The sequence below is a fragment of the Semicossyphus pulcher genome, unplaced genomic scaffold (assembly GCF_022749685.1).
Source record: "Semicossyphus pulcher isolate SPU_LCO1_2020_fin unplaced genomic scaffold, fSemPul1.0.p SCAF_13, whole genome shotgun sequence".
NCBI lineage: Eukaryota > Metazoa > Chordata > Actinopteri > Labriformes > Labridae > Semicossyphus > Semicossyphus pulcher.
Genome location: NW_027211637.1, coordinates 8,145,085 through 8,172,783, shown reverse-complemented (window position 1 = coordinate 8,172,783; position 27,699 = coordinate 8,145,085). Strand labels below are relative to the sequence as shown.

The following is a 27,699-nucleotide window of genomic DNA, read 5'->3' as shown; positions in this document are numbered from 1 at the left end:
ATTACCTGTTTTGTTTTATAAAAGGGACAGATGAAGTGTTTTGTTGTTGGCAACTGGGCAGGGTAATGAAGTTATATCTTTCACCTTAACCTAAAGTAAGAGCCAACACATGCTGCATGAATATGGTTGCAGAAACTCAGCTGATGACATCATCATTTCAGTGGAGAAAAAGACCTAGCAGACTGAGGGCCTCCTCTGCAATAGTGTGTGTGCGTCTATGTTAGAGGGAAGGAAGGGCCCAAAATGACAGGTAGTATGAATGTCTGTGTGTATGTCAGTTGAGTACCTACAGTTATACCTTCATGAAATGGACAAGGAGCAGAGAAACTGTGCATGATTTCAGTGAGGCAGCAAATCGCACCCCTTATAGAAAGAGGATGTCTGCTGCATCACACTGCTCATAATGCAGAGGGGTTGGAGCGAGGGATGAGCAGCATGAAAAGAAGTTGGTCTGCAACGAAGTCAGACACTACAAAGCTGTGTACACAGCAGGTCAGGGAGAGGGAATCAGGGAGACCGAAAAAGGAGAGGAATGGAGCCACAAACCACTGGTGAGTGATTCAGTCATTTTTTTGTTCAAATAAAAAATTTATTTTGGGTAATTGCAAAGATACATTAATTTCTTGGCTTGATTAAAATGTAACTAATCTATAGGTGTTTAATTACATTAAAAATAAAAAGTAACAAAGGTTAAAGGTCATGTTTTAAGTGTTGATCTTTAAAATATCTTAGGTTGACAGTTTGCTAATATGGCACTTAAACTTGTTATATCCAGCTACAGTTTCATTAAGTGATTTGAGTACATACTAAATTGCCACAAAACAACATTTTACATAATAAAAAAAATGATACATGTACATGTATACTTAATAACGGTGTTTGAGCTCCCTCAAGATTCAAGTCTTAAGAGGCTCTAGGCTTCTGGTCTTAGCAATAAGATTTACACATTGCATATAATTCTAAATGGAAAGCATTGGCTTTCTGGGAGATGGTAGACAATAAAACAAAAAATCTAACAAAAGGATTTTAGGAAATTGAATGAAATGAAATGCAGCAGTACATAGTTTGTAATCTGATGGTGATGGATTTAAAGTCATGTTGTAGTTTGCGGAATGACTGTCCAGTTAACTAGCGCATTACTTTTGGGACAAAAAGTTTCCTCATTCAGTTCCATGTGGGGAAATTGTACATGAGACACAGTCAAAATAGCTGAAATAACAACATCCTGCTCACAGTTACTATTAACTAGAAAAGGTTATATTTTCACAAGGAATATGTTTGCATACTTCAGTAGGAATTGTTGAAGATTAATTCATCAGAAACACTCAAAAGTTTTCAGTTATGCTTTTTTTAAGCTTCAGCATCATATTGAAGTGGTTGACAGAGAGGTAGTAGTAGCAGTAGTGCTGTACTAACAGTAATAGTGCAAGCAAATTTACACTAAGTGGTTGTTACCGTAATATTCTAAGTAAAAGGATCTGTTCAAAGGCATAGCAATGAAAAAGTAATGGTGAATAAGAAAATATTTATCAATCTCTATAGTATTACGTAATGAAACAAGAATGACCTTTACACTTTCATAATCAAGAAACTAATTATGCCCCATAGCAAAATGCTGTCATATAAGGACGTGTACATTACACAACATTACCAATTTAAACATGTAGTATAAATTAATTACTTACTTTTTACTGGCTGGAAAAAAACACATTTTATCATATCAGATAAAACAATTACTAATTTACAGCGGTGTTTTCTGAGCTATCTGATGTCTGACAGAACTGATTATAAATATTATTGGAGCTTTATGATGACTGCTGACTGTGGGACATAGCTTGAAAATCTTTCATGTACCTCTTTAATACTGCGCGTAATGGCGGGACATAATAACTTTACAGCCTACACATAAAATAGATATCAGTGCATGCATAAAGTGGGCCAGTGGCCAGGAGCAGTGGGCCCATATGGCTTTTGGCCAGAAGAGGTCACTATACTGTAAGGAACAAGGTGCATTTTTCTATAACATTTACTGCACACATAAATGTTACATTTCTATCTGAAAACAAAACAACAAATTTGAAATACTAACCATATCATGTCCCCTACACTGAATGCAAGTAATATGTAAATCAAACCGTATACAGTGTATAATAGCTAAACTATTGTTTTTGTGGTTTTCCATTTCTGCTCACTGCTATAATATTTTGCAGTCACACTCCCAATGACCCTGAAATCAAATGGAAAATCAATGTAGAGAATTATATCATTATAAAGGAAATTAACTAATGAGGTTTAGCCTATTCTGGTGGGAGGACTTTTATGGATGATTAAACAGATGCTGGATGAATTCAATCCAAACATCTTTCAAGAGGTTTTTCCTGGTGTTGATCAAGCTATTTTGAGCAAGATTTACAACCCCTGCCAGGCTAATGCCTGGCAAATGTAAAGTAGAGGGCTCTTATTTTGAAGGCAGGGACGAGAGAAAGACAGAGGCTGAATCTTATTTTGAAGTCCCGTGTCGCCTCTCTTCAGGCGCATACACACTCACACAGGGAGTCATGGGAAGAGGTAGACCGACAGTCACAGTACACACAGTAGTGGAGTAGCTACCCGGACAGCAGTAAGTATGAGAGGAGATAAGTTTACAGGCTGAGCTCGGCTGGTAGGCAGCCGTTGTCGCATTCTTGGAGAGACAACGCCAACCGACGAAAAAGAAGTCTCGGGACTGTCCGTGTTAACGATACTGGATAAAAACCTAGAGGACACATCAGGATACAGAGCGGCGGCGGCGGCAGCAGGAGCAGGGCGAGTGTGTGAGTGCTTTGGCGGCGGTCCCGCTGCTAGCGAAACATGAACAAAAACCACCGAGTGCCGAGCAACCGTTCTCTGAGTGCCGTGGAGGTGAAGAGCAAGGTACTTGTGGAGACTTCTTTGTCAGTTTGTGCTGTATTTGTGTGCTAGCTTTAACTCTCCCCATGATGATTACTCCGGCTAATTTAAGATAGCCTGCTAAGTGGCTTGATAGCAAGTTATGATGTCGCACAAATTACATAAGTTATGTAAAGAGCTTCTTTTACTCTGACTAGCTCGCTGGTAGCTCTCCATTCTTATAACTTTGATTTTAACAGAGGTTTAGTTTGATTCTAAGTTGATGTGTTGGATGGCTTGTTAGCTAGTTAAGTTTGAAGGTAGTTATTATTGTCAGCTGACGCCGCAGTGAGCCAGTGTCACCTGTCACAGCCTCATCCGCCGCTCCCACTGCTCATTTAACCGATAATGACTCAAAGTTTGAGTCAAGTTTTCACTACCACAGAACCACATGAAAAGTTTACAAAATTTACAAAAGACTTTAATCTTAAATATTTGCCCTTTAGACGTGTTTAGCTGCTTTCCATGCTACGTACAGGTGTCATTCGGCCTGCGACACACTGGCTCCTTCCGCCACATGCTGCTCCTCCTGCCTGTAATACACACACACTGTGAGGCTTCACTACTTATGTTTACACAAACTGTGACCTTTTTGTTGGTGGCGCTAGCTCTTCAGTTAACAGTTACAATTTCAGTTTTGCACAACTAATAATATAGGCTACTCCTTAAAACTCCTTCCTAAACCAAGCAGTTCAGGGTCCTTAAAATGTTAAGTTCTCTAATGTCCTAATAAAATGTACCGAACATAAACAGTCCTGGGATCTGTTGTGTTTCTCAATCTATAATTATTTAATTCTGCTTTGCACTAATGGACAAGCTGCTGAGAGTCCAGGCTGGCAGTGAAATGCAGATCATCTTTTTTCAGCACTGGGCAACAGTAACCACAACACTTGGTACTTCTCATCAACACCAACGATGGGACATAATGCTCCTTCTCAGCTAAACAGTTGTCTGAGGACTAGGCATGTGCTGCTATTGATGCACACTGAGTTACTCATAAGCCAGTAACGTGTATTGTGGCAGTGCATGCTGAAAACACGTTTTTTTTGTTTTGTTTTTTATTACAACTGCAGACCAAACATTCAGTCAGGTAACAGTGTTACATGATGCTGTTCAGTCTTGAACATATTGCATTCATAATCACAGAAACATAGATACCACTGCTATTAATGCAAAACTCCTTCAGATGTTCTTGAGAATAACCTGCATTAATGAATCTTGTCCTCAAATATTATTAAATTCTTCTAGTGTTTACAACTTTGCTAGCCTGTTACAGAATCCTTTTAAAAGGAAGTCCACACATAAGCCTTTCCAATATGAGTTTTTTGAGAGCGATATGTTTTCAAAGGGGAGATAATCACAGACTACTATTATCACTATTAGCTATAGAATTTTTATGTAGATTGTGCCTCACTTTTGCAACAAAATGCTAATGCAAAGCTACTCAAAAGAAGATTTATCTTTTTTTATACATTCACTTAGCAAGTTAGAATACAAATATCTGCTTCTTATTCATCTTGAGATGGTTCGGTTTTGCAGCGTCCGACCTCCAGCAAACCAGTGTCTGCTGTAAAGTTTTGTGTATATTTTTCCAATATCCCAAACAGAGGCACCCAGCCAAATGGGAAAAGTGTGTGACCCATTAGCAGCATCAAATGGATCAAAATTATTAAGCAGGTGTGGTATTACAGAAATGTACATTAATGCTGATTCGATTTATACATATCTACTGATAAAATCGTCTCACGGATAAATAGGTTTGGCACAACTTCCCTCTGTTTCTGCCTGGCTGATGTGTTGTGCTTTCTAAAGCTTGGGAAAGTTAAGTTTTTTCTTTTTTTAAATTGTAATTTTTCTTTACTTTTATTCTTATGCTTCCAATTTCTATCCTGTACAAGTCCATCCCAAATAGGGGTGGGACAAAAAATCGTTATTGCAATATATCGTTCTCCCAACTGGTGTGATACAATTATCTTATCGATAGCACCAAACATCGATATTTTAATTCAAAAAGAATTCAGCACTCTAAACAAATGTCCCTGCTAATTTGAATCACTGTATCATTGTTTGTCTCAATTTGTGTCAAAATCTGTGAAACTGACACCCAATGGCATTAAATAATATGTTAATTCTGCACTTTACCTTTTTAGGGACATTTTATATTCATCAGTTAATCAAATATTGTGATGTTTCATCATATGATTGTCTTGAAATATATAAATTATCGCAGAATTGCTGTAAGGGGGTCTGGCTGGGCTATTCTTAATGCCCTGTACCACTGTAAATTTGACAAAAATCACATTTTAATAAAAACAGAGAGAAACATTACAAAGTCTACATTAATACTTCATCACATGCAGTGAGTTAGCTTGTCAACATGGATGATAGATTCTTGGTTTTGAAATCAGATGGACTACTGGGACACAGTATGCTTGTATCTCACAGCCCAAAGTCTCAGCCTTTACGGAGATGTTCCTTAATATTGCATGCATAGATTATTTACTACATCTCAGCTATCTCAAAGTTTCTTTGGCTTTGAAAAAGTGAGTTTCTCAATTTCTCTCAGACCCATGTGCGTTTGAACAATTTTGCTCTCATGTTTAATGTATACATATCTGCTCCATCACAGTTCGGTGCAGAGTTTCGTCGGTTCTCTCTGGATCGATCGAAGCCAGGCCGCTTTGATGAGTTCTATGGCCTTCTGCAGCACGTCCATCGCATCCCAAATGTGGAGTTGTTGGTGGGATACGCTGACGTGCACGGCGACCTGTTGCCCATCAACAATGATGACAACTACCACAAAGCCATCTCTACCGCCAGCCCTCTACTCAGGCTGTTCCTGCAGAGGAAAGGTAAGCACAGAGGAAGTGTTTGAACAAAGAGTCCTGTTTCGTCCACCTGTTTGTTATGTCAGATCTGCTTTTGATGGAAATACAAACAAAGGCCTTTTGTTTGCTTTTAAAAGTACAGCATATAAGACAGGACACGAAATATAAGGCTATTTAACAGGAAAGTATGTTACTAATCTTTGTGTATTTTATCCAGGTAATCAACAAGAAACAATTGTAAAAGACCATCGTACAGTATATCCTTACCTATTTAGTTTATTGAGCTCATTGAGCTGTTGTTGCAAACAAGCTACTCAACACTACTGTCCTAAAGCTGTCTCCTTTAGTATCCCTTTCTGACTACATAGCTAAAACTCAGGGCCTTGCTGAGAAGCAGTTCTGTTTCCAAAAACAATCTCCCTGGACAAAACTGAAAAAGCCAAGCAAGTGCACAAAAAGAGTAGATCAGTATTTGCTATTTTTTGTACCTGCTTCTGTGTACTCATCTCATTTGGATTGTTTTATCACCGCAGTCACACGGGAGGAGTGTTTTTACTGTGCAGCTTCGTGTCCAGCTAATACAGTATGTGGTATCATAGGCAATTTGTTAATTGTTTCAGATGCTTACCACTTGTATAATCTCGATGTTGTGGTTTAATTAGTGTTGTTGTGTTTGTTAGTCATTGTTTACACATCATAAACCTGTTTTGTCATATTACGTATTTAAGATCTTGGTTGTATTGATTTCTGTCGTGCAGCTCTGGCTAATGATTTGCTGGGTGTGACCTGTTGAATGCAGGGGGGACCACAGGGTCTGCTGGACAGGACAGCGCGCTCTGTTGTGTTTAAGCTGTCTCGCCGTGCCATATGACCCTATACAAGCTAAGCCACTTTGTCAGGAGGAGATTAGTTGGGGTCACTGTGTAGCGCTGCATGGGACCATGTTTCAATTACACACTCCAGACACGAGCCCCTCACTGGGCTCACCGGTGGTCACATACTCACACGAAAACATCTAGGCAAGCAGGCATCACACATCAGTCACGCATTGCCTTTTAGAAAAGATAGAACAAAGACAGAAGACGCACACTCACACAGCCACAACCCCCTGCAAACCCCAGACCCTGGTTTCCCTCCTGATTTGTCAACCCCCCCTTCACCTTACTGCTTAGCACCAGTTGGTCCCAGCTTAAAGGCTCTGCAGTTTGCAGATGCGGCAAATTGGCAGCTTATAGATAATTTAATATTTGTATCAGACACTAGTTATTATTTCTACTGATTGCTATACAGTGAGTTACTGGCCTTCCTATGTCAGGCCAAGGGTAAATTCAGAATCCCTTTTTTCTAGAGCCCGACTTATGTGGGATTTTTGAGGCTGATAAAGATTTAAGATGGGAAAAATTCACCTGTTGCTAATATTGCAGCCATTAGAGTCATTTTTTAGTTGTAATAAAAATATTTTTCTACACGGATTATTCATGGTTACTCGGCTGCTTTCTTGAAAAGTAACGTTTGCAGAGACCGGAAAAGCAGCCGCTTAGCTCCGCCTGCCCTCTCTGGCAGACCAACCACTGCTGGGTGATGGAACACGCGTCACTAACTGGACGCTGCTTGTGATTTTTTTCCACGAATGTCGCCACAGACACCCAGTCCGTAATAATACTATATACTGCAAATGTAAAGGCTTTCATCAGCCACCATCGTGTTACCTCATTCGGCGATAGATAGTGACTTAACAGACAATTCAATTAAAATCTTCGAGATTATTTCTTTAATGATAATAATTCTGTCATGGCATTTTTGCTGTTTTGGTGCTATCTGCATAAACAACCCTACACCAAAAGGAGATGGTCCATTTTTTAAAAGCCTCTTTTAATAAGTAGGGATGGGCATTTCAAGCAAAATAGCATTCAATAGTCACTGCGAAGTATTGGACTATTATTCAAAGAATAGGCGTTATATTAGGAATATATAATAGGAAAATATATATTTAAGATAATAGTTGCATGAACTTTTCATTTTTTTTCATAAATCAATGACTATTTGAATATTCGAAATTCATGACATCTCTATTAATAAGGCGATGAAGTCCATACCCTTTCTTGTTATGAGCAGTGTAGAAAGAATCTTATAGTGGAAGGGTCACAGTATGTCACACACAGCCCCACCCCAGTTATCTGCTTCTGACAGCTGAGTAATTCCATTGAACCCGTATGTTTAGTGCACCACAATGTTTAAGTCCAGAGTTTGAGTCTAACATTCACAAGCTGGCCTATTATGCCATTAGAGCACTTCTTTGTTCAGTGAAACTGCAACTGAGCGATTATGTAAATGTAATGGATGGTCAGTGGTCAGATATGATGTGATGACCATTATTGCATAAGAGCAGGACCTCAGTAAAACCAGCAGTGTGGGCAAGGAGGATGTTTGTTACAGTGTTGCCTCTGTAGAAGAGTGCAGAGACAGAGATCTTTCAAATGATTGAAGCTGAAAAACACTCCAGTGTCAGTGATTGTAAGCAGTTTTTATTAATGGATGGATACTAGAGGGTTGGATGTTGGGCTCTGAGTGCCTGTTGTTGTATGGCTGTGGTCCACTTATTGAATAATGCCCACATTGTTGTTGTTTCTGCATCCACGCTACACACTGACCAGCCGTTAGTGTCGTATTGTTCACCTCTGAAAAAATGGGGTAAGTGGTCGTGCCTGTGTGTCAACTCTGCCCATGCCAGTCAGTTTTAAATTGCTTCATCACACATCGATACAAGTCAGCTGCTCAGGGTATCTCCCACATCTCTCGACTCTCCCGCATCTATGAACAATGTGGCAAAGACTATTGAGCTGGCAGTGAAGTGTCCACTGTTTACTGGTTGTCATGGCAGCAATAAAGAGGCCTGTTCATAGGTGGCTTAACAGTTCTGCAGTCTCATTAAAGCCGACGGGGGCTGCAGAGGAGGCTGTGAGCACTGCTGCTATCATTTGAAAACACAAGCCTTAACCTCATTCTAATTGGTCTTTTGACAACTGAATATGTCATTTGGAATTGTGTGATATTCTGATGTAGTTGTAGCTACCTTGTGGGGTGCTTGTGTCAGTGATACTTCATAAACCATCTGGAATAGACTCACTTATACCTGGTCTAGGGAGCACACTAGAATTCACTAATAGATGCAAGTTGTTAATAGCTATTTCCTGGTCAATACTGTTTTGGCTAAGCTTGGTGGAGCTGTTAAATATTGCACTACCGTCATCTTGCACAAACCTGCACATCTGTACAGCTCTTTAATTAGCCTACACCTGTTGTATTATAATGCTTTTTTATATCTTTATCTATTCTTATAGTCTATTTTTTATGTTATTCTATTTTAGTTCCCTGACTGTAGGAGTACTACCGTTTATTAGCTTTTTACTTATTTTTACTCTAGTTCTCTCAATTGTTCTTGCACTAAAACATCAAGACACATTCCTTGTACTACTACTTGGCAATAAACTTGATTCTGATTCTGAGAACATTGTGGTGTTAAGTCAGCTGTATCTATACTACTCATCCTGTTCTGCAGGGTCGTTTGGGTGGCTGGAGCCGATCCCAGCTGTCATTGGGCAAGACTGATCCCAGCTGCCATGCTGTGATTTTAGTTTCTGTTCAAGATTGTATTTTATTCAATTTGCTATATCACTGTCTGCTGTTTTTAGCTCTTGATGAAAAGCAGCTCAGTCTGTCAGTTGTCAGTCGGTCTTCTGCGTGGCTTGGATTAGATGGAGACAGTAATATGATATTGTGATACTGCTTTTATGCATAAAGGCATCCCCCTTGGACAACCTGTGTCCACAAAGAGCGACCGAGAGACGCTGATTTTCAACCTGTATCTGCTTTATTTAGTGTTTTCACTGGTTTAAATTACTTGGTTTAGAATAGGGGGAGACCTCTGTGTGTAATTTAGCTCCAGGTAAAAACCGTAATTTAGCTCCAGGTAAAAACCTTGTGAACCATTAACACAACTGATATTGTTGCTCATAAAAATAGTGATGTATTTTTGGCAGATGGACCTCCTTGAATGTTGCATCCCAGGCAGAGTTTCCGATCCAAGCCAAACTGGCATTGGGGAAACTGTGAGTCACGCACAGGTGTATCTTGGAGAGTTTCAGAGGAGAGTGACACCATGTTTATCCATATCAGTCATCCAGATAATTCTTTCCTTTATGTCACACAACACACAGGGTTTCCAGGTTGTCATCCATGTTGTGGTGGCAGCTTTTCAAGCTTTCAGGGTGTGTGTGTGTTTGTTTGGTGACGTTGCTCGTAACTCTTCAGCTGTAAGGTGGATAGGAAAGGTATGGAGAGGGACAGGAATGCTTGTATTTGCTTATCCCAGCAGGGACTGCCAGAGTAATTAGTAACCAGTGCATGAGTCATCCAGCAAGAGAAAAGGAAACATACAGTGTGAAAGTACAACATAGACAAAGTCTACCCACCCTGCAAAGCAAGCATTAGAGTTTGAGAAGCAATGTCCTGTGAAGTAATGAGAGATGTTGTAGTTTCAGAGTGACGGAGATGGACAAAGAATGTGATATGTGACAAAATATACAGAGTCAGAATGAGCCTGGATGCCACAAAATGTAAGGAAGGAGATTAATACAGTGAGCAGAAATGAAAGCATTACAGCGAGAGACCAAGTGCTGGCAGGTGTAATAAATGTCATTTTCCCCAAGGGGCACGGGAGACACGTTAAGAGCACGGTCTGATCTAAAAATAATAAAAATCAGCCTTGTCTGCTTTAGATCTCTTGTTTTCTACAGAGCATGAATTATTCCCTAGGATACAGCATGTAATGAGTAAGGGAACGTTGGATTCATAGCACCAGAGGAGGAATGTGTGGAGGAGGAACATATCTTGGGCCTAATAAGGGAGATGGAAGGATGAAAAGGAGAGAGTAAACAGTATAAAAGAGAGGGTAATGTAAAAGGCATTGAGGAAAGGCATCTAATTAGAGAAGAGGGGAAAGGAGAGGGTGCAAGTGTGATAGCAATGCATCAAGAGGGAGAGAGAGAGTGAGGACAAAAGTGGGAATATAGTATTAGTGAGGGAGGAATGCAGAGTGAGGCCCAAGCTGGGGAGGGTGGGAGAGAGCGAGAGAAATAAAAGAGAGGGAGAGAGATGGAGGGAGTGAGGGAGTTGGCATTTTGGGTGGAATGTGGCCAGCCTCTGATCAGGTCTGCTGGCTAGATTAGACAGGACAGCAGGCCAGACTGGACCCCAGGCAGCAGAGCCTGGCTCGATTAACAAGGGGTGTAGATTGACAGAGAAAGAGATGGTAAACAGTTGAGGAGGAGGAGGAGAAAAATCTAAAGAAAGCAGAGAACATTTAAAAAAGGAGAGAGTGCAGAGTCTGGCTAAAACCTCGATCTCCAAAGCGGCTGGATGAGACTTCATGTGGGCTGCAGGAAGATGGAGGGAGGTTGGCTTGGTTGGAAGGAAAGCAGGGGGGAGACGGTGGGAGTCCAGGCTCTCTGTTATAGAGACTGTCAGAATTTCTCAGCTCAGTCAGTTAGGGAAGATGAATGGGTAGAGGGAGGGGGCTCTGACAAAAACGGTCAAACTGTGAAAACATGGAGGAGAGAGAAGCACTTTGGACCGGCATGGAAAAAAGGAGAGAGGGAGAGGTGAGGGTGATTTAAAGGAAGAAAATGGTGTAAGATAAACAATCTCAGTGCGAGATGATGATGATATGATTTATGTTGATAATGATGATAAACTTTGGAAATTGTACCTTCATATTGATCGATCTAACAGTCCATAAAATAGCAGAAATAAATGCCAGCCAGTCAGTTTTTTAAATATTTGCAACCGACTGCTTTCTTTCTGTGAAACTCATCTGTTTAGATCTTCATCATTTTAATTTGGCGAGTCCTGCCTTTCTGTTTGCATGTTCTCCCCGTGCATGCGTGGGTTCCCTCTGGGTACTTCGGCTTCCTCCCACAGTCCAAAGACATGCTTGTTAGGTTAATTGGTGACTCTGAATTGCCCGTATGTGTGAGTGTGAGCGTGAAAGGTCGCCTGTTTCTATGTGTCAGCCCTGTCATTGACTGCTGATTAGTCCAGGGTGCACCCTGCCTCTTGCCCTATGACAGCTGGGATAGGCTCCAGCCCCCTGCGACTCTGAACCTGAATAAGCGGTATAGATAATGGATGGATGGATTGTAACTTGATGAAAGTTTTAAGTCATCAGACACTAGATGTTAAGACAGAAAAGGCTGTGCTAAAGTTAGCAGCATCTTGGCTCGCAGCCCCTGAAGCCCTGTTGAAAGCGTTGGAGAGACATAAAATGGATAAAATGCATTTTTACCTTTTGAAATCACAGGGCCAGTTTATATTTAGGAAGAAGAGATATCTGCAGCTATTTTCGGCTCCTGACAAAAAGGATGAACACTGAAGGATTTCTCAAAACTGAGCTATCATCACAAACTTTATTCTCAAATTCAATTAATGAGGCCTCTGTCATCAGGATTCTCCTCAAACCGGCAGCACTATCAAATTATATATCTTGATAAATGAAGAAGAATTTATGAATGTATTGTTTGCCATATAGTCCAGCCCTACCTAAACAATGAGGGAGAAGTTGAAAATCATAAAAGATGTTGGTAAAGGCAGCGACTCAGCTGTACTTTGGACGAATGCAGCTAGGGAACAGGAAGGACTGTATACCAATTGTGTAAGGTGAATATGGGTCGTGCTTTATTGGATTTTTGATCTTTGTCAGATGTGGACTCTAAGACATACCGTAAATGATGGCTGATTTATTGCTGTTGTCTCGAGTATTTGCCATTTTAGTTCATGTCACTGGTTTTAGTGCTGCACCACAGGTGGTAGATTTTTCTCAGCGAACAAAGAGAAGAGTGTTCAGTCATTATTTGTATTAAACAACCCAAAGTTATGGGTGTGAGCCAAAAGGTATTCAAACTGTTCAGAATTTCTAAGAGCACATTTTGTTTTCCCTAGATGAGAACATGCATAACAATGCATGGATAGGCATCTTCTCACTGTGGCTTGAAAGCAGACAGAGGTATTTCTTGCAGATTTTTAATTAAAACGCATTCTTTCTTACCCCTGGGCATGGTGCTATGATGATATTGATGTGAAACATGATAGCGGATACGCTTCTTTCAGCACACCATTCCTACATATTTACCCTGGCTGATCCACGCTCTGACATGCAGCTTCTCTTTCCTCCAATCCAAGTCTTCACAATGATAAAGGATGGATTCACCATTTTTCAAGTCTGTCTTTAATCAATACTCGCATGCCCAGATTGTAAGGGTTATTCATCGCTGTAATTGTTTCCTGTTCATACTAGCTCCATGGAGATCCCTTCCTGACCAGATTTCAATGCAAGGGTTCAACATCCACAGTCCTTAATCCGTGCAAAAATCACTAATATGAGGCTTCAGCAGACCAAGATTGATAAATCTAGTCAGTATCTAAGTTACTGCCTTTTAAGTGCAAAGTTCCTGCTTTGTTTAACTCTAACCCACTGCCGCAGCTCATCAAGAAAAGCTGTCTGTTGAAGCACGAAGAGGGAACTCATGCTAAGAACACTTGGGCTGCCTCCTAAAAGTCGAGGATTTGAGCCATGATTTGAGAAGCCCTCAGCTCGTCTCGCACTTTGGGAGTCGAATATCTGCACTTTTGTCTTTTTTTGCTACGACACAGAGCAGTGCAGAAGGAACAGCATGGCAGCCTGGATAATTGATAGAAAAAGTGTTTTCAAAATGACCACTCAGTGTTATTCACAAGGTTTTTTTGCGGGGAGCCAAATTATCCACAGAGGTTTCCTCGTCTCCAAAACAAACTTACTCAGTCATTAAAACAAGTAAAAAAACATAATGAGGAGGTTTTGTACTTATAATCAGTTTCTTTTAAGCTGTTTGTTGGAGAGGACGTCAGAAGGGGCTGCAGGCTGAGCTGTCGCTAGCATGTTTCTAGGTTCTTACCTTTTTTTTCGGTTATGATTCCTTTTTACTTGGACTGACTTATCAACAGAGGTTTCCTCCTCTCCAAAACAATGGTCACTAAGACCAGTAAAGACACGGAAAAAAGCAGTTTCTTGTTAAAACTTCAGTTTCTCTCCAACCCTTTTTGGAGGGGCTTCAAGGGCTGAGAGTTGTGTTGCTTGCATAAGCTCAGTTTGTTTTCCTGAAGATTCAGGTGTCCGATAAGTAAAATCCCCTTTTAAGTAAATTGATAAAGTCGCAAAGGGACGCTGACGTGACATGAAACGCTACGAAAGTTGTCGAAGGGGAATGTAACATACCATAAGTAAAAATAATTGTTATAATGCATTTTTGCCAAAAAAGGGTACTGTAGAATTTGTCTCCCATAACCTACATTTAAATGGTTTTAGGTAGGAATATCATTGTGGTCAGTATGGACAGGGGAATAATGTGGGCAAGTCAGTATGGTTTTATAGGTGCTGGTTGTTTTTCTTTAAATTTGTAATTCTATTCAGACTTCAGCCTTGATGAGTTTGCTAAAAATGTATCTTGGCCATGATGAATTTACCTCCATGGCCAGATCTAACTTCAGATTGGCTGTGTTGTTTTCCAGAGCCAGATGCTGAAGGCAGGACAGAGCCAGAAGCACAGAGTCCCTCTTCCCAACCCTCCCCATTAAAGTCCCTTTTCAGCCACATGGGCGACAGGCTTGTGAGGCTAGACCTGGGTTCCCCCAGCCCACGCAGAGTCTCCTCCCTCCCTTGTTCTCCTTCATCATCCCCAACTAGTCCCATCTCGCCCTTCTCCTCTTGGAGGCTACATGTTGCAGGGCTGCGTAAAAGGCTTGGTTTATCAGACCCAGATCTTGTCAGCTCACAACAGACCCAGCCACCGGTAATGAAACCGACGTCCCCAACTGACCTGCGGCTGTCCCCTACCCTGCCCTGTCCCAATCTCAAATCCAGCATCACCCCCAGGCACGTTCGTGCTACTAGCTACCCTGTGAGCTGGACCAAGTTCAAACACAAGATATAGTCCCTCTACAACCTGTCATGTCTACATGCCTTGTCCTCATGCCCCTCAGATCCATACTTGTCTTTTCAATCCCAATTGTGGCCATCCAGTCACTATATTAGACCTCTATTTCTATTGCTCTGAGGACAATTGAGTCTTGTACTTGATTTACCAGTAGTAGAAGCTTTAAAAATCACAGCATTGAGGTGATGAACAGAGAGAGCAGAACTGCAAGGAAAGAGAATAATTAAGGAGGCAGAAAGAGGAGAATCTGCAAGACCAAAAGGGACAGAGGTGGAGGCTTCTGCTGAGTGATGGACGACTGGACAGATTGAGTGAAGGGCACAGGGGAAAAAATGGGAGGATGAGCAGGAGAGAAGATATTGCAGGAACGGAAGAAATGTCTATCGCAGCACATAAGAAATTGATGGAATTGCTTTGTAATGCTGTACATCAGTGTAGACTAGCAAGTATTTTTTACCTCTGTATTAAGCCCAGTCTTAAGTTGTGTTAACTGTACTTTGCATACTTCTACATTAAAGCTGGTTTCCTCTACCATGTAGATTTTAGTCTGATAAATAGCTCCTGTCAGGACACAGTAATCCAGCAGGACTGATGAGTGTAATACAGAATTCATGAGTGAGATTATTTGAGGAGGCCTAGAAGCAGGCTAATGTTCATGACTGGAGCCTTTTGAATTATGGATTTAATAAGTAATTCCTCATATTGTCAGCTCAATTACAAATCAAGGCTTTGTCTTCGCTCCAGCTTGCCTCACACCTCTACAAGTCTCTACAGTGCCTTCTTTTCCCAAGCACCACTTTCATATCAGTACATCGTATAGTCTGTTTTTTTTCTTGCTGCTGCTATTCCTTTCCTCTGAGCAATTTGACCTCCCTCCTTCCTTTTTTTCTCTCTGTCTTATCAGCAGCATTAAGGCACTGTTATCTGGGCTGTGCCAGGAAGGTATGCTCACCACGCCAGGAATAGTAACACTCCGGGAATTTACTCCTTTAAAGTTTTTTTTTTATCACCTCCCCCTTCTTCTTTCTTCCTTTCTTCCCTATGCACTGTGTATTTGCTAAATATCTATCCCTCCAGCCTGTTTCACTCCTCTTGTTTTACACCACCCCTGTTTTTCCTCATCGACACAAGCTGCGTGTCGTCTCCCCCCTTGTATTGTTCTGTGTCAGGAACACCGTGACACCGGCTCTGGGGTGAGTTTCCAGGCTTGTCATCACAAAACCTGACTGTTTCCAGAACACCACAACCTTCAACGGCTTGTCTTTTTTTTTTGACCACGTGTTTTCTTTCTAAGATCCTTGAGACATGTTATATTTGGATACTGAAGACTGGTTACATGGACAGAAATTATTCTTTATTATGACTGGTCGTTTGCTTTTTTTGTCTCTAAAAAATATAGACATGTTATTAAGAGATTTATGATCAGTATCTATGTGCTGTTACCTGTTCTGTAACTGTAATAATATAGTTATGGTAGTAGCTAGTATCGAGCCATATAATGAAAGGTTATTGAACTTTTATATTCATTCTGTCACAGCAGTAGCAGGTGCATAAATACCTGAAATATGAAAGAGCAATTGACAGTATCAGTAACAGTTTCAGTTGTAGTTGTAGGAATACTGTCCGTCCTTCTATGACGTTCATGTCCCTCCTTCCTGATCTTGTTGTGTCACCTGGACACAGTATCAGGTTTCCCTGACACAGCACACAGGCACGACAAGTACCAGGAAGTAATGGATTGTTGGTGTAACCACTGTCATCAGGGATCATTGTGTTACAAAAAGAACTAAGGCCTTGTCATCCTGCATCATTGTATTGTAATGATGCATAACCAGGGGAGTATCTGTTACTGAAGAAGTGGGTGTACAAGAGTGCCAGAGCAGATAAATGCACAAGTGGTACGAGAGAAGAAAGTTTATTAAAGTAGGGCTTTGGCCACTCGTCGACACAATCGATTATAGAAATATGTCTATTTGCATAATGTGTGTCGATGCATCGCAAAAACAAGAAGGATGAGTTAAGAGCTGGAGCGCAGTAAAGTTATGTGCGTACAGAAACGGATCTCGTCACTCATTGCTGGGGGTCTCCTAGGGCACCACGGTGGCTTGAGCCTCAAAGGTTTTGAATGAAGCCCTGGTCAATGTTAAATATAAGCTCTTTCTCTCTGCTCTGCTTGTATTTACTGCCACTCTGCTGCTCTCTCGCTTCAACACTCTCTCAATGCGCATTTCATGGCTCAAGGTACAACGAGAGTAGAGGAGGAATGTGAGAGGTTCAGGTCCAGTTGGGAAAAGGCAAACTCAATGTTTTAATAGAGGGGAGGGTAAGAGGTAGGTCTCTGTAGTACCTTCTCAATAATTGTTGGTTTATGTTTTGAAGTGATACGTTCTGTTGTTTATTTAGCTCGCCCAACCCAATCTATCATTATTATGTTTATCATTATTAATATCATCACACAGTGACATGGAAATTGGAGACTAAGGAAAAAGTAATCTTAAAATAATAAAATAATAATAATAATAATCTGTAGAATAATTGATAAATTAGTCGTTAGATGAATCGATAACAAAGTAATTGTTAGTTGCAGCGCTATATTAAAGTGTACATTAAGACAGCAATCAATAAATCAAGTGCTCAGCTGGTGCAGGCCACCAAAAGCCCATCCAATTTTTTTTCACTTGGCCTTGATATAATGAATGGATGTCTTACCTGCCTATATACCTGAGTGCTCTCTTCCCCTGTACTTAACTGCGCATTTGTGGAGTCTTTCACAAGCTACAGCCAGCGAGCTAGTGGCCCAAGAATGGCCGAGAAAGGTAGTTTGATATGGTTAGCATTGACAACAATGCTCTGCACTTCTCTCCCCATCGCTCTATCATAGAATTATTCTCCACCGTTCAAATATCCTGACACTAATTTGGCATTCTTCAGAGCGAGGAATACGAAGTAAAATAACTTTTCTTTGAATCCTGTCTCTGTTTAATGTCCAATAAGAAGGGTGCAGATTATTCTTTTTTTTTTTTTTTTTTTTAGAACACACACATATTATTTTGTGTTTAAAACATATTTTATTATTGTGTTATTGTTTGGTCAGGATAAATAGTTGGTGTAACCAGTGATGAGGTGTCAATTCAGTTTAATATTTTTGTCATTACATTTGACGTGTTTACAATTATAGTGGTATCAATGGCTGTGTGTTGACTGCATCTGCTCTCACTGTACAAAATTAATGCCAAAATAACCCCCGTGATAGGCACTGCCATCTTGTGATGGTGACGTCACTTGGAGCCAGGGACTGTGCAGTAGAGATCAGCTGGTGGAGCTGCCGTAGCCACTTCCGCTAACCAAAACACACACTTAAATATCGAAAAAAACAGCAAGCATTCCACATGTCAGCGTATTTAACAGCAGAACAGCTTCTTTGTGTTGGTCTAAAGCAGACCTTCACAGGTATGGAAACTTCAATGACTGTTGTGAAAGTTTTAGTTACATCTCCTCTCGCCGTTCCTTCTCTACTTTGCTAATCCAGAACAGATCGCTTGCAGGAGCCGTATTTGTCAACAGAGCTGTCAATCATCCTTTTTACAGCATCGAATAACTCAATAACTAACTAATCAATAAACCTGTCAAAATGAACACTAAATCAGCACAATGAGAACTAACTATAATGACAGAAACTATGTTTGAGAAAAATGCATTTGGTGTGCATTTTAATTTTATAATTTGACTAATGTCCCATCTGTTAACATGGAGGGGGTGGGCTCATGCTACAGCCAGTCAGCAGGGGGCGCTCGACATGTTTAGGCTTCACTTTTAGGGAGCTGTCATGTCATCCATCTTTTTATGCAGTCTATGGATGAAATGAGTGGATGGCTAACCTGCCTGTCTACCTGAGTGCACTCTTCCCCTGCACTTAATGGGCATGAGTGAAGTCTTCCACAAGCATCAGCCAGCGAGCTAGTGGCCCAAGAGGGTAGTTTTATATGGTTAGCATTGACATCAAAGCTCAGCACTTCTCTCCACATCGCTCTATCATGGAATTATCCTCCACCTTTCAGATCCTGACACTAATTTGGCATTTTTCAGAGAAAGGAATAAGGAGCAACATATTTTCAGTGTTATAGTTTGGTCAGGATAAATAGTTGGTGTAACCAGTAATAATGGTGTCGATTCAATTTAATATTCTTGGCATTACATTTGACGTGTTGCGAGAGCACAATTACCATTATGATAATGTTATGTGAATTGAATTAGTGGTGTGGTTGTGTGTTGTGAATGCTTGTTCAGCCAACCTGCTTAGAGCCGTTAACATTGACTTCTAAGGCCCAAGTTAGATCATAATGCTTCCAGAGTGTGTAAAGAATTTTCAACCTCTGCACGCTAGTTTGCACAAGTGGTTTTCTCTCCTGAGGCACAGTTGTCTTAGTCCCTTTAATGGCAAGATAGAGATGTATTAATGGGAGTGTGAGTGTGTGTGTGTGTGTGTGTGTTACATACTACAGAGAGGAATGACCAAGCATCGCCGCATGTGTCCTCACTTGTGACGGAGTGTGTTGGGTTGTCATTTTCTCCTCCATTGCCTCACTTCCTTTGCCTCCTCACTGACTCCATTCAAAGTGTGGGAAATCAAAGCAGCCACTGCATAGCTGGAATACCTAACCTGTGCAGTGCCATGGCGAGTGCAGGGCTGGGGATAATGTTTTAATTCAGCGGTGGGGAATTATGCTCATGTATGATACTCATAAACTGCAGGTATATCTTTTGTCAATCAGCAGAAGTTGAGATATCATGACACTGTAGTATGGGTTAATCTCTTAAAATTACAGGATCCTACATTTCCCACAATACAACCCTAGCATCTTGATATTAGACCCCTTCTGCCTGATGAACATCTACATTTTCCAAATGTCATTACCCCAGTTTGTAACAGATTCTTTGTTTAAAAGCTGTTGTCTCTAAGACATCTATGACATCATTCTGTAATAATTTGGTTATTTTCTCTCAGAGATGTCAGAGCTTCTCCAGAGCCACAGAGGAAATTAAACAGCTGCCTTTCCAAACCCTAAAATAGAGGAGTAAAGTGTAAGGAATTAATTAAGCAGTGTTGGTCTGCCCTGATGTAAGCACATCCTCTGAAGTACTTGAACACTGTGTCAAAGCCCAGCTGCTTCTACATCAGAGTGCAGGATGATGTCCTACACGTCCCTTCTTTGCTCTCTCTCTCTAAGATTTGGGGACGGTTAGAATCCAATAACGTGTGGGAAATGTTTTAAATCATCTACGGACTACTGATGGGTTAATGTTCAAATTCTGCTGCATTTTTTTCATGTAGCGCATGAACAGGGTGATACATCTTTATGGATGTTTCTGATGTCGAAATATAAAAACTTTTTTCACCGGCCATGATTCTCAAGTCTAGCACAATGATTCCCAGTCTGTCAGTACTTAAATGACAATAAAATACTGTAGTTTAATTAAATTTTATTACAGACTACAGTTCCATCCATCCATCCATCCATTATCTATAACGCCTATGCTGTTCAAAGCCGCGAGAGGACTGAAGCCTATCCCAGCTTTCATTTGGTTAGAGATGGGCTATACTCTGGACTGATTGCCGGTCAATCACAGGGCTGACATGCTCACATTCACAGCTATGGGGCAATTTTAGAGTCACCAATTAATGTTATCAGCATGCAGAGAGACACACTCCGTCAGAACCAGGACTCAAACTTCAGCTAACAGCATTAACCACTGCCACCGTGCAGCCCCAGACTACAGTTACTACTTGTGAAAAAAACTGTTTTTAATCTTTTGATCATTTTGAAAATTAAAGTTGCCCATGCTTAGCAACATGTGGTGGACATGACTTTAAGACATACATTATTAATCCCAGAGGGGAAAATATATATTTTTCCACTCACTGTTTTTACAAACATACTACACACCACTAGGTCCGAAATACACACATGCACTAACGGAACCTGATAGACATGCATTAAATAGAGAGATGTCGGAGTGAGGGGGCTGCACATGGAGTTGGAGGATTCATTGCCTTGCTCAAGGGCACCTGGACAGTGCTCAGGAAATGAACTGGCACCTCTCCAACCACCAGCCCCAATTCCATGCTTGGTCGGTACCGGGACCTGAGCTGGCCACCCTCCGGTTCCCAAGCCCTACAGACTGAGCTACCATCTACCCCAACCATAGCATGCCCAGCATAGCCTGAAATTAACATTAGCTTTACACAGTTGGATTCAGACTTATTAGTCGTTGACTGAGGGGGAATTATTTTGGAGTGGTCTCTTTATTGTTCATAAATTTGACTGCTTACTCTCCCTCCCTTCCACTGCAGTCCAGTTATTTTATATGTTTACAGTATGTATACAGTGAGAACCAGCCAATCGCAAGACTTACATGTACCAAACTCTTAAACGCAGCATTTGATGCACTTTTGAAAAGACTACATTGTGTAAATTCAAATGAGTAAGTTACCTGATAAAGAGAAGGGATTCTGCGATTACAATGCAGATCACTGACCCTCGGCCTGGCCATCCGAGTTACATAGTGCTGCTTAACCAAGGCCATACGTGAAATTAAATCATATCTGGTAGATGTTAATATTTGTATCTTATCAAAATCCTACACCCTGTGTACCAATTAATCAGACATTATTGATTGTCAAGTAAATTTAAAAAAGTAGCTCTTATTCTTGCTATGTACCAGTCATTTACAGGCCATTTTGTTGTTTATTCTGCAGAAGAAATTACACATTTTGTTTTATTACCTAGCATATTACTTTTACTGTCACTGGGACATTGGTTAGTAGTATTTTAAGCCCTGTGTGTAAATAAAATAGCAGAAACAAAAGGTCATTTGTCCTTTATAAAAGAGGAACAGTGTGTGTGTTTATATTGCGCCTTGCCTACAGGCCTTTGTAACCAATTAGACTGAGAGCTTTGCTTCTGTGCTCTGATGAGCTATAATGTAGCTATGGGTTTTCATGGTATTGGGTGTCTTAGTGCTGCTGTTCATTAGAGCATTAACTTTCATCAGGCATCACCACTAACCAGAGATAATCCTTTTAGATGCATGTGAACCATGTGTGTCTTTTAATTAACGGCTGCTCGTGTGTGCTTACATGTCTTCCCATGCGTGTGCAGGCCGATAAACGCGTTGGTAAGGAAGTTGCATGCATAAACAATTTGCAGCCAGAACAGCATCTCTTTGCCGTGTGTGTGCGCCTGAGAGTGGCCCTGAGGGACTGTCCTATTCTCTCTCTCCAACTATAACTCTATTGTTAGCTCTGTCTTTTCCTACACTGGAGATAGAGGGATGGTTGAGATGAAAAGAAGTCTCGAGATCGTGAAATGAGATGTGGAGCATCGCCTCCTCCTATGCGTGTCTGCACTGCGAGGACAACCTGTGTGTCAGCAATGGAGGGAGGTGTGTGTGTTTTTTTTATCGCCTTCTTTATGCCTTTTTGCATAATGCTCCTCTTTATGACTGCGTTTAAAAAGCATGTAGGAAAAACAGTGTAAACATGAACTGAGCTCCGGGATGTTTCAGCATTTTGACCTCACATATTCTTACGAAGCCGTTCTTGCTGTATTTTCTTTCTCATGTGGAGTTAGCCCATCAGGCCATGGCTGGCAAAGATATAGTAAAGTGTGTATACGCTCGACTCGTGCCTCCTGGGAACTGAAACTCGAGACTGTCGCTCTTTCTCGGGACAGTTGATCCTTTGTTTTAGTTTTCAAGATAGAGAGGGGAGTGGTGGGGTGCGTACCTGAACATGAGAGCAGGAATCTTTGTCAGCCACCTGAATTGATATTTTCCTGGACTACACACACACACACACACACACACACACACACACACACACACACACATACCAACACACAGAGCGGAGGGAGGAGTATTCAGTTAGATCTTTATTTATAGAGCACTTTTATCTAAAAACAGAGCTTACAAAGTGCTGTGAAAATGGCCCAAAGTGAGGAGTATGGAAAAGGTGATCAAGTTTGGGATGAAAGATGTTAAAAATAACACAAGAAACTTCAGTTTATGGAGCTTGAGACCTAAAAAGAATAGAACAAAAGTCACACTGATGTTAATGTTTAGCTTCTTGTATTATACTAGTTAACTATTAGGGAGCCAAGGTCCACTGTCACCCTCCCTTACCTGCCCTGGGACAAGTGTTAATATCAGCCATGTTGGGTTAAAGTCTATTGTGGCTCGTCAGTGTACATACTTCCTCCTCAAAGTGAACAGAACAAGGGGCAGGGCTTCTTCCATCCCGGTGACTCATACAGCTAAATGTGACTGTAATGTTCTCGGTTCATTGTGACCTTTTTGCATTTCAAACCTTATCTTCTGCAACACAGACACAGTCAAAATCACTCTTTAGAGCTGTCAGGAGCATGACATTAACTACGCTTTTTTATTACAAATCCCATTATCGTGTGAAGATGTTTTTCTTTTATTTGTAACCATTTTGAGAGCAGAGGATACACATGAAGAATCTGTTACACCTCCACTTACTAAATCTCTTACACTCCATCTAGGGTCATCATACTGTATACACCTGCTGCTGCCCCCAAAGGCGAGTTGCAACATGTCAAACTGTGTTGATAACAGACCCATAGTTGGACTTAGAGCTCCCTTGGCTAGCGTGGCACTTTGCATCAGTTTAACTTGAGGGGAGTTCGGGGGATCAACGTCTTGTGTGTGTTCAGCACAGTCACCCTGCAGGGATGCCTCAGGCTGAGAGCTGCTCAATTGCAAAGAATTATTCATTCTTCTGAAACTACGTGATGCAACCGAATGTCAGACTGAATAACAACTTAATGTGTAACAAGCCCAGAGTGAAGTTAATGGAAAATTGAACAGCTCTTGTTAACGAATGTCCTCTTTGTCTCTATCTTCCCTTTCCTCTTTTGTGCTCTCTTCCTCTTCGCTCCTTTCCTCTTTTATTTTACAGAGGAAGCCGACTACACAGCATTTGGTACCGACTCGCTGACCAGGAAGAAGAACACAGTGCTTTCTGCAGTTCTCCTGCGGCCTGACGCCACCAGGAAAAAAGCGCCGGTGATCATCAGCCTCCCTCGGGACTTCCGCCCCGTCTCCTCTATCATCGATGTGGACATCCTTCCTGAGACGCACCGGCGTGTTCGCCTGTACAAACACGGCCAGGAAAAGCCGTTGGGCTTCTACATCCGCGATGGCTCCAGTGTTCGGGTCACTCCGCAGGGCCTGGAGAAGGTCCCGGGGATCTTCATCTCTCGTATGGTGCCTGGTGGACTGGCGGAGAGCACCGGCTTGCTGGCTGTCAATGATGAGGTGCTGGAGGTGAATGGTATTGAAGTGGTTGGGAAGTCTCTGGACCAGGTCACAGACATGATGATCGCTAACAGCCACAACCTCATCATCACTGTCAAGCCTGCTAACCAGCGGAACAATGTTGTACGTGGAGGAGGTGGAGGAGGAGGAACGGCTTCTGGAAGCTCAGGACGTTCATCTGACAGCGGCGCCAGCTACTATGGCTACTCATCGCAGGGTGGTGTTGGGGCTGCTTCCTCCATGCCAACACACATCATCCAGAACTTTCCTGTTGGGGATCTGGACAGCGATGAGGACGACGAGGATCTGGTGATCGATGCAAGAGGCGAGTCTGAGCCCATCAGACGAGCCCCCTCCAACTACAGCATGCCCTCTCTGCCTCGCTATGAGCCCCACCTCAACCTCCGCACCGCCACCAGCTCCACCTCCGCCCTCTCCATCAACGCCAATGGGACTCTGCCGGCCAGTGGCAGCAGCGGATCACTAAGCAACGCCATTGCCACTTCCAGCACGTCGTCTCCAGACAGAGCATTAGAGAGGCGGAGTCTGGAGGAGGATGGCACTGTTATAACTCTGTAGACTGGGCATTCACACACTACACACTGGGAACCACTTGTGGGAGTCATGGAACAGTGAAACAAACAAGGGAACATCCTGCACCATCATACAACTGAGAAGCACAATGAAATGTGTACATATTTAACCTCAGCATGGCGCTGACACATTATTTTTTTAAACATGTACATGTCAAACACTGCACCCTAAGCCAATGACCACATGTGTGCCATAGTGGTGACGTCCTGCGATACTGCAGGCACAAAATATCCAAGATAAATGTGTAGGAACCACTACAAGCACTTGTTTAACCCCTAAAACTGTTATGTTGAGCTTCCACTAGAGGGCACCAATGAGACATACCATCCTCCACATTTCTGAGTTCTTCCTGTGAACTAGTTAATTCCAACCCCCACAATGAACAGGATTTTAGCTAATGCATTTGTTGACAATCTGTGGTTGTTTTTGACCTTGTCTTCCCATGCTCCCACCCCTGCTCTACACTGTGACCACCTCCCTTCCCCAAGTTGGCCACAGCATGTTATTGGTGAAGTTGCGGTACTTTCCACACGACACAGTGCCACAACAGTCAACCAAGAGATCTGCTGAGATCTGCAATAATAGTATAGTTTTAATTTGAGGAGAAATCACATTATAAACAAGTCTGGGTTTATACTGTATGTTGGCTCGGATGCTTTTAACCACTGTTAGCTGTTTTTCCTCTTTTACCTGTGTTAATGTCTGACTGATAATGAAAGGTTGATGATTTTCCTAATTCTTGGGAGCAATTTAATCCCTCTACCATAAGGCCTGCATTTTATGTTATTTGAATGATATGTCTGTTTCTTTCTTTGTTTTATTTTTTGCAAACTGTCTGACCAGCTTCCATCTGACCAATAAGAAGTGTAATTTCAGTAAATTCTCCTACCAGGGAATGGAACATATTAGAATCAATTCCCCTCTTGTATTCTCTTCATATTGCACTCCCTTATTTTTTTTCATAGCAAGGGCTATCTCTACTGCTGCATGTGTTCAAATGACAAAATGTGAATGTGACTTTGTTTATTTTCTCCCTATCCATTCTTTCTGGACCGTGACTCCATATATTGTATTTAATTTCTGTCTAGTCAGGAGTTCACTTGGATGTGTCCTGAGACATTCACATATGAAAAGTGTTCTGCAACATTTTTTTTTTTGTATTTTCATTCTCATTGAATTGAATTAATGACACACTGTGAGAGAATGTAAAGCAACAACTGTACTCGGAATAGCTACTTTATATTGACCTTGGATCTAAATAGCTGATCAATAGCTGGACTGAAACACTATTTGTACATACAACCACAGAAATGAAGAGTGTTAATGAATGGTACATACAGTGATAATAGAGAAACTGCTTGTATGTCAACATAAAGGGCGGTCAGAATGAGTAATATTTAAACAACCACACATGCTGGTACAAATGGATTTGCTTTCTGTATTTGATAAAGGTGAGGCCCGTCTGTGTGACTTGGCTCTGATCTGTGTTAGGACATTTACATTTAGGCTGTCGTTTTTCTTGAAAAGTCCTAAACACTTTAACAAACTTCCTCTTAGTGAAAACTTGATTGACACATTTGGACTAAATTATAAGATTATTAAAAAGTCTTTGTCATATTTTTTCTTGAAAGCTGTACAATGAAGCATTTTTAAACACTATTTTAAAACCTCTTCGTCCATTAATGCAAATATTTGATTTTAGACTGTATAAATTCAGATGACTTGATTTGACTCACAGGAATTTTACAGTGTAGTTAATTCACCAATACATTTTCATAGTGCTGCTTTAAATCTTATTCGGTTAACTCAATTTAATTGCTGATAATAATACTGTATTTCAAGCTTTATGTATAAGGTACTCTCTATTTGGCCTTTCATGGTACACTGGATGATAGTGGGATTCTGTCTTTTTTCATTCCTGACATTAAACTGTAGGCTAATAACTCATACTCTGAATGGAAAACTTTTAGAAATCAATGTTAATTTATTTTTCTTTATGTCTAACTTTACCACAGGACACTGGGATTGTAACCACAGCGACATTGTTATTTATTCTCTAATCATGTATGTGCATATATACAGTCAATGGTCTACATATCTTCCTTCTTTGTACACATTTTATGACTTTATTTTTTATAACTGAAATGTTGCATTCATGATTGTTATTTTGACCATAAATCTCATGGTAGATGTTATTGCCCGATAAAAGATGATTTCAATAGATGATTTTACTGTTCTGGCTGAGGCAACAGGAGAATCTGTGCAAGACATGACTCTATTATTTTTTTTTACATACTGTGAATTAATCAATATTAGAAATCAATATTGTTTTGTGGGAGGGAAGCAGTTGTATTAGCAAACCTCAACACAGGCTACATGTTTTGCTTTGTGTTAGTTTTTTTAAGTGATCGAGCAATGATTTTTGCTTGCCAGATAAATCCTATGGTATAGATTTGTAATGAAGATTGTCAGTATTTTCATATCGATGCTATATATGATGTACATTTTTATCACATTTAGTGAAAATGGTTTGAGTTTCAACTGGATATGTATGAGTGAATTGATGTACACCTGTAAATGCTGATTGGAGGATCTGGATAAAATAAACTAATATGTAGCAATCTTAATCGTTTGGTGGCTGTCAATCTGTATAAAAAGCTGAAAATTTATGAAAATTAAAACTAAAAAAAGCTTAATTTACAGGTTATATAAGTAAAACAAATTGAAGTGCAAGTACAAAGAAATTTAACTTCAAATAGTTTTTTAACTAGTAGTGTTAAAGCGCCATCTGCTGGACATTTCTGACACTGTTTCTATTCTTTGGGAGCGCTTGATTTGCTACATTGTTGAAAAGGGCTAATTGTTGTTCAATTCGCGCTTAACGTTGCTTTGAATTTAAATAGCCAAATTTTATGAAAGCGACTTAGACGAATTATACATTTCTGTGAGTTGATTTTTCGACCCAGTTTGGGACTAAGGTTACC

General features: G+C 40.9%; 1 protein-coding gene across 1 annotated transcript; it reads left to right on the top strand.

Moving 5' to 3' along the window:
* The first annotated feature begins 2,567 nt into the window (after window positions 1–2,567).
* On the top strand, window positions 2,568–27,342 carry pard6b (par-6 partitioning defective 6 homolog beta (C. elegans)). Its single transcript, XM_069661031.1, has 3 exons — window positions 2,568–2,913; window positions 5,558–5,780; window positions 23,763–27,342. The coding sequence occupies exons 1-3, from the start codon at window positions 2,851–2,853 to the stop codon at window positions 24,698–24,700; spliced, it is 1,224 nt and encodes a 407-aa protein (XP_069517132.1). The 5' UTR covers window positions 2,568–2,850; the 3' UTR covers window positions 24,701–27,342.
* Window positions 27,343–27,699: the final 357 nt, after the last annotated feature.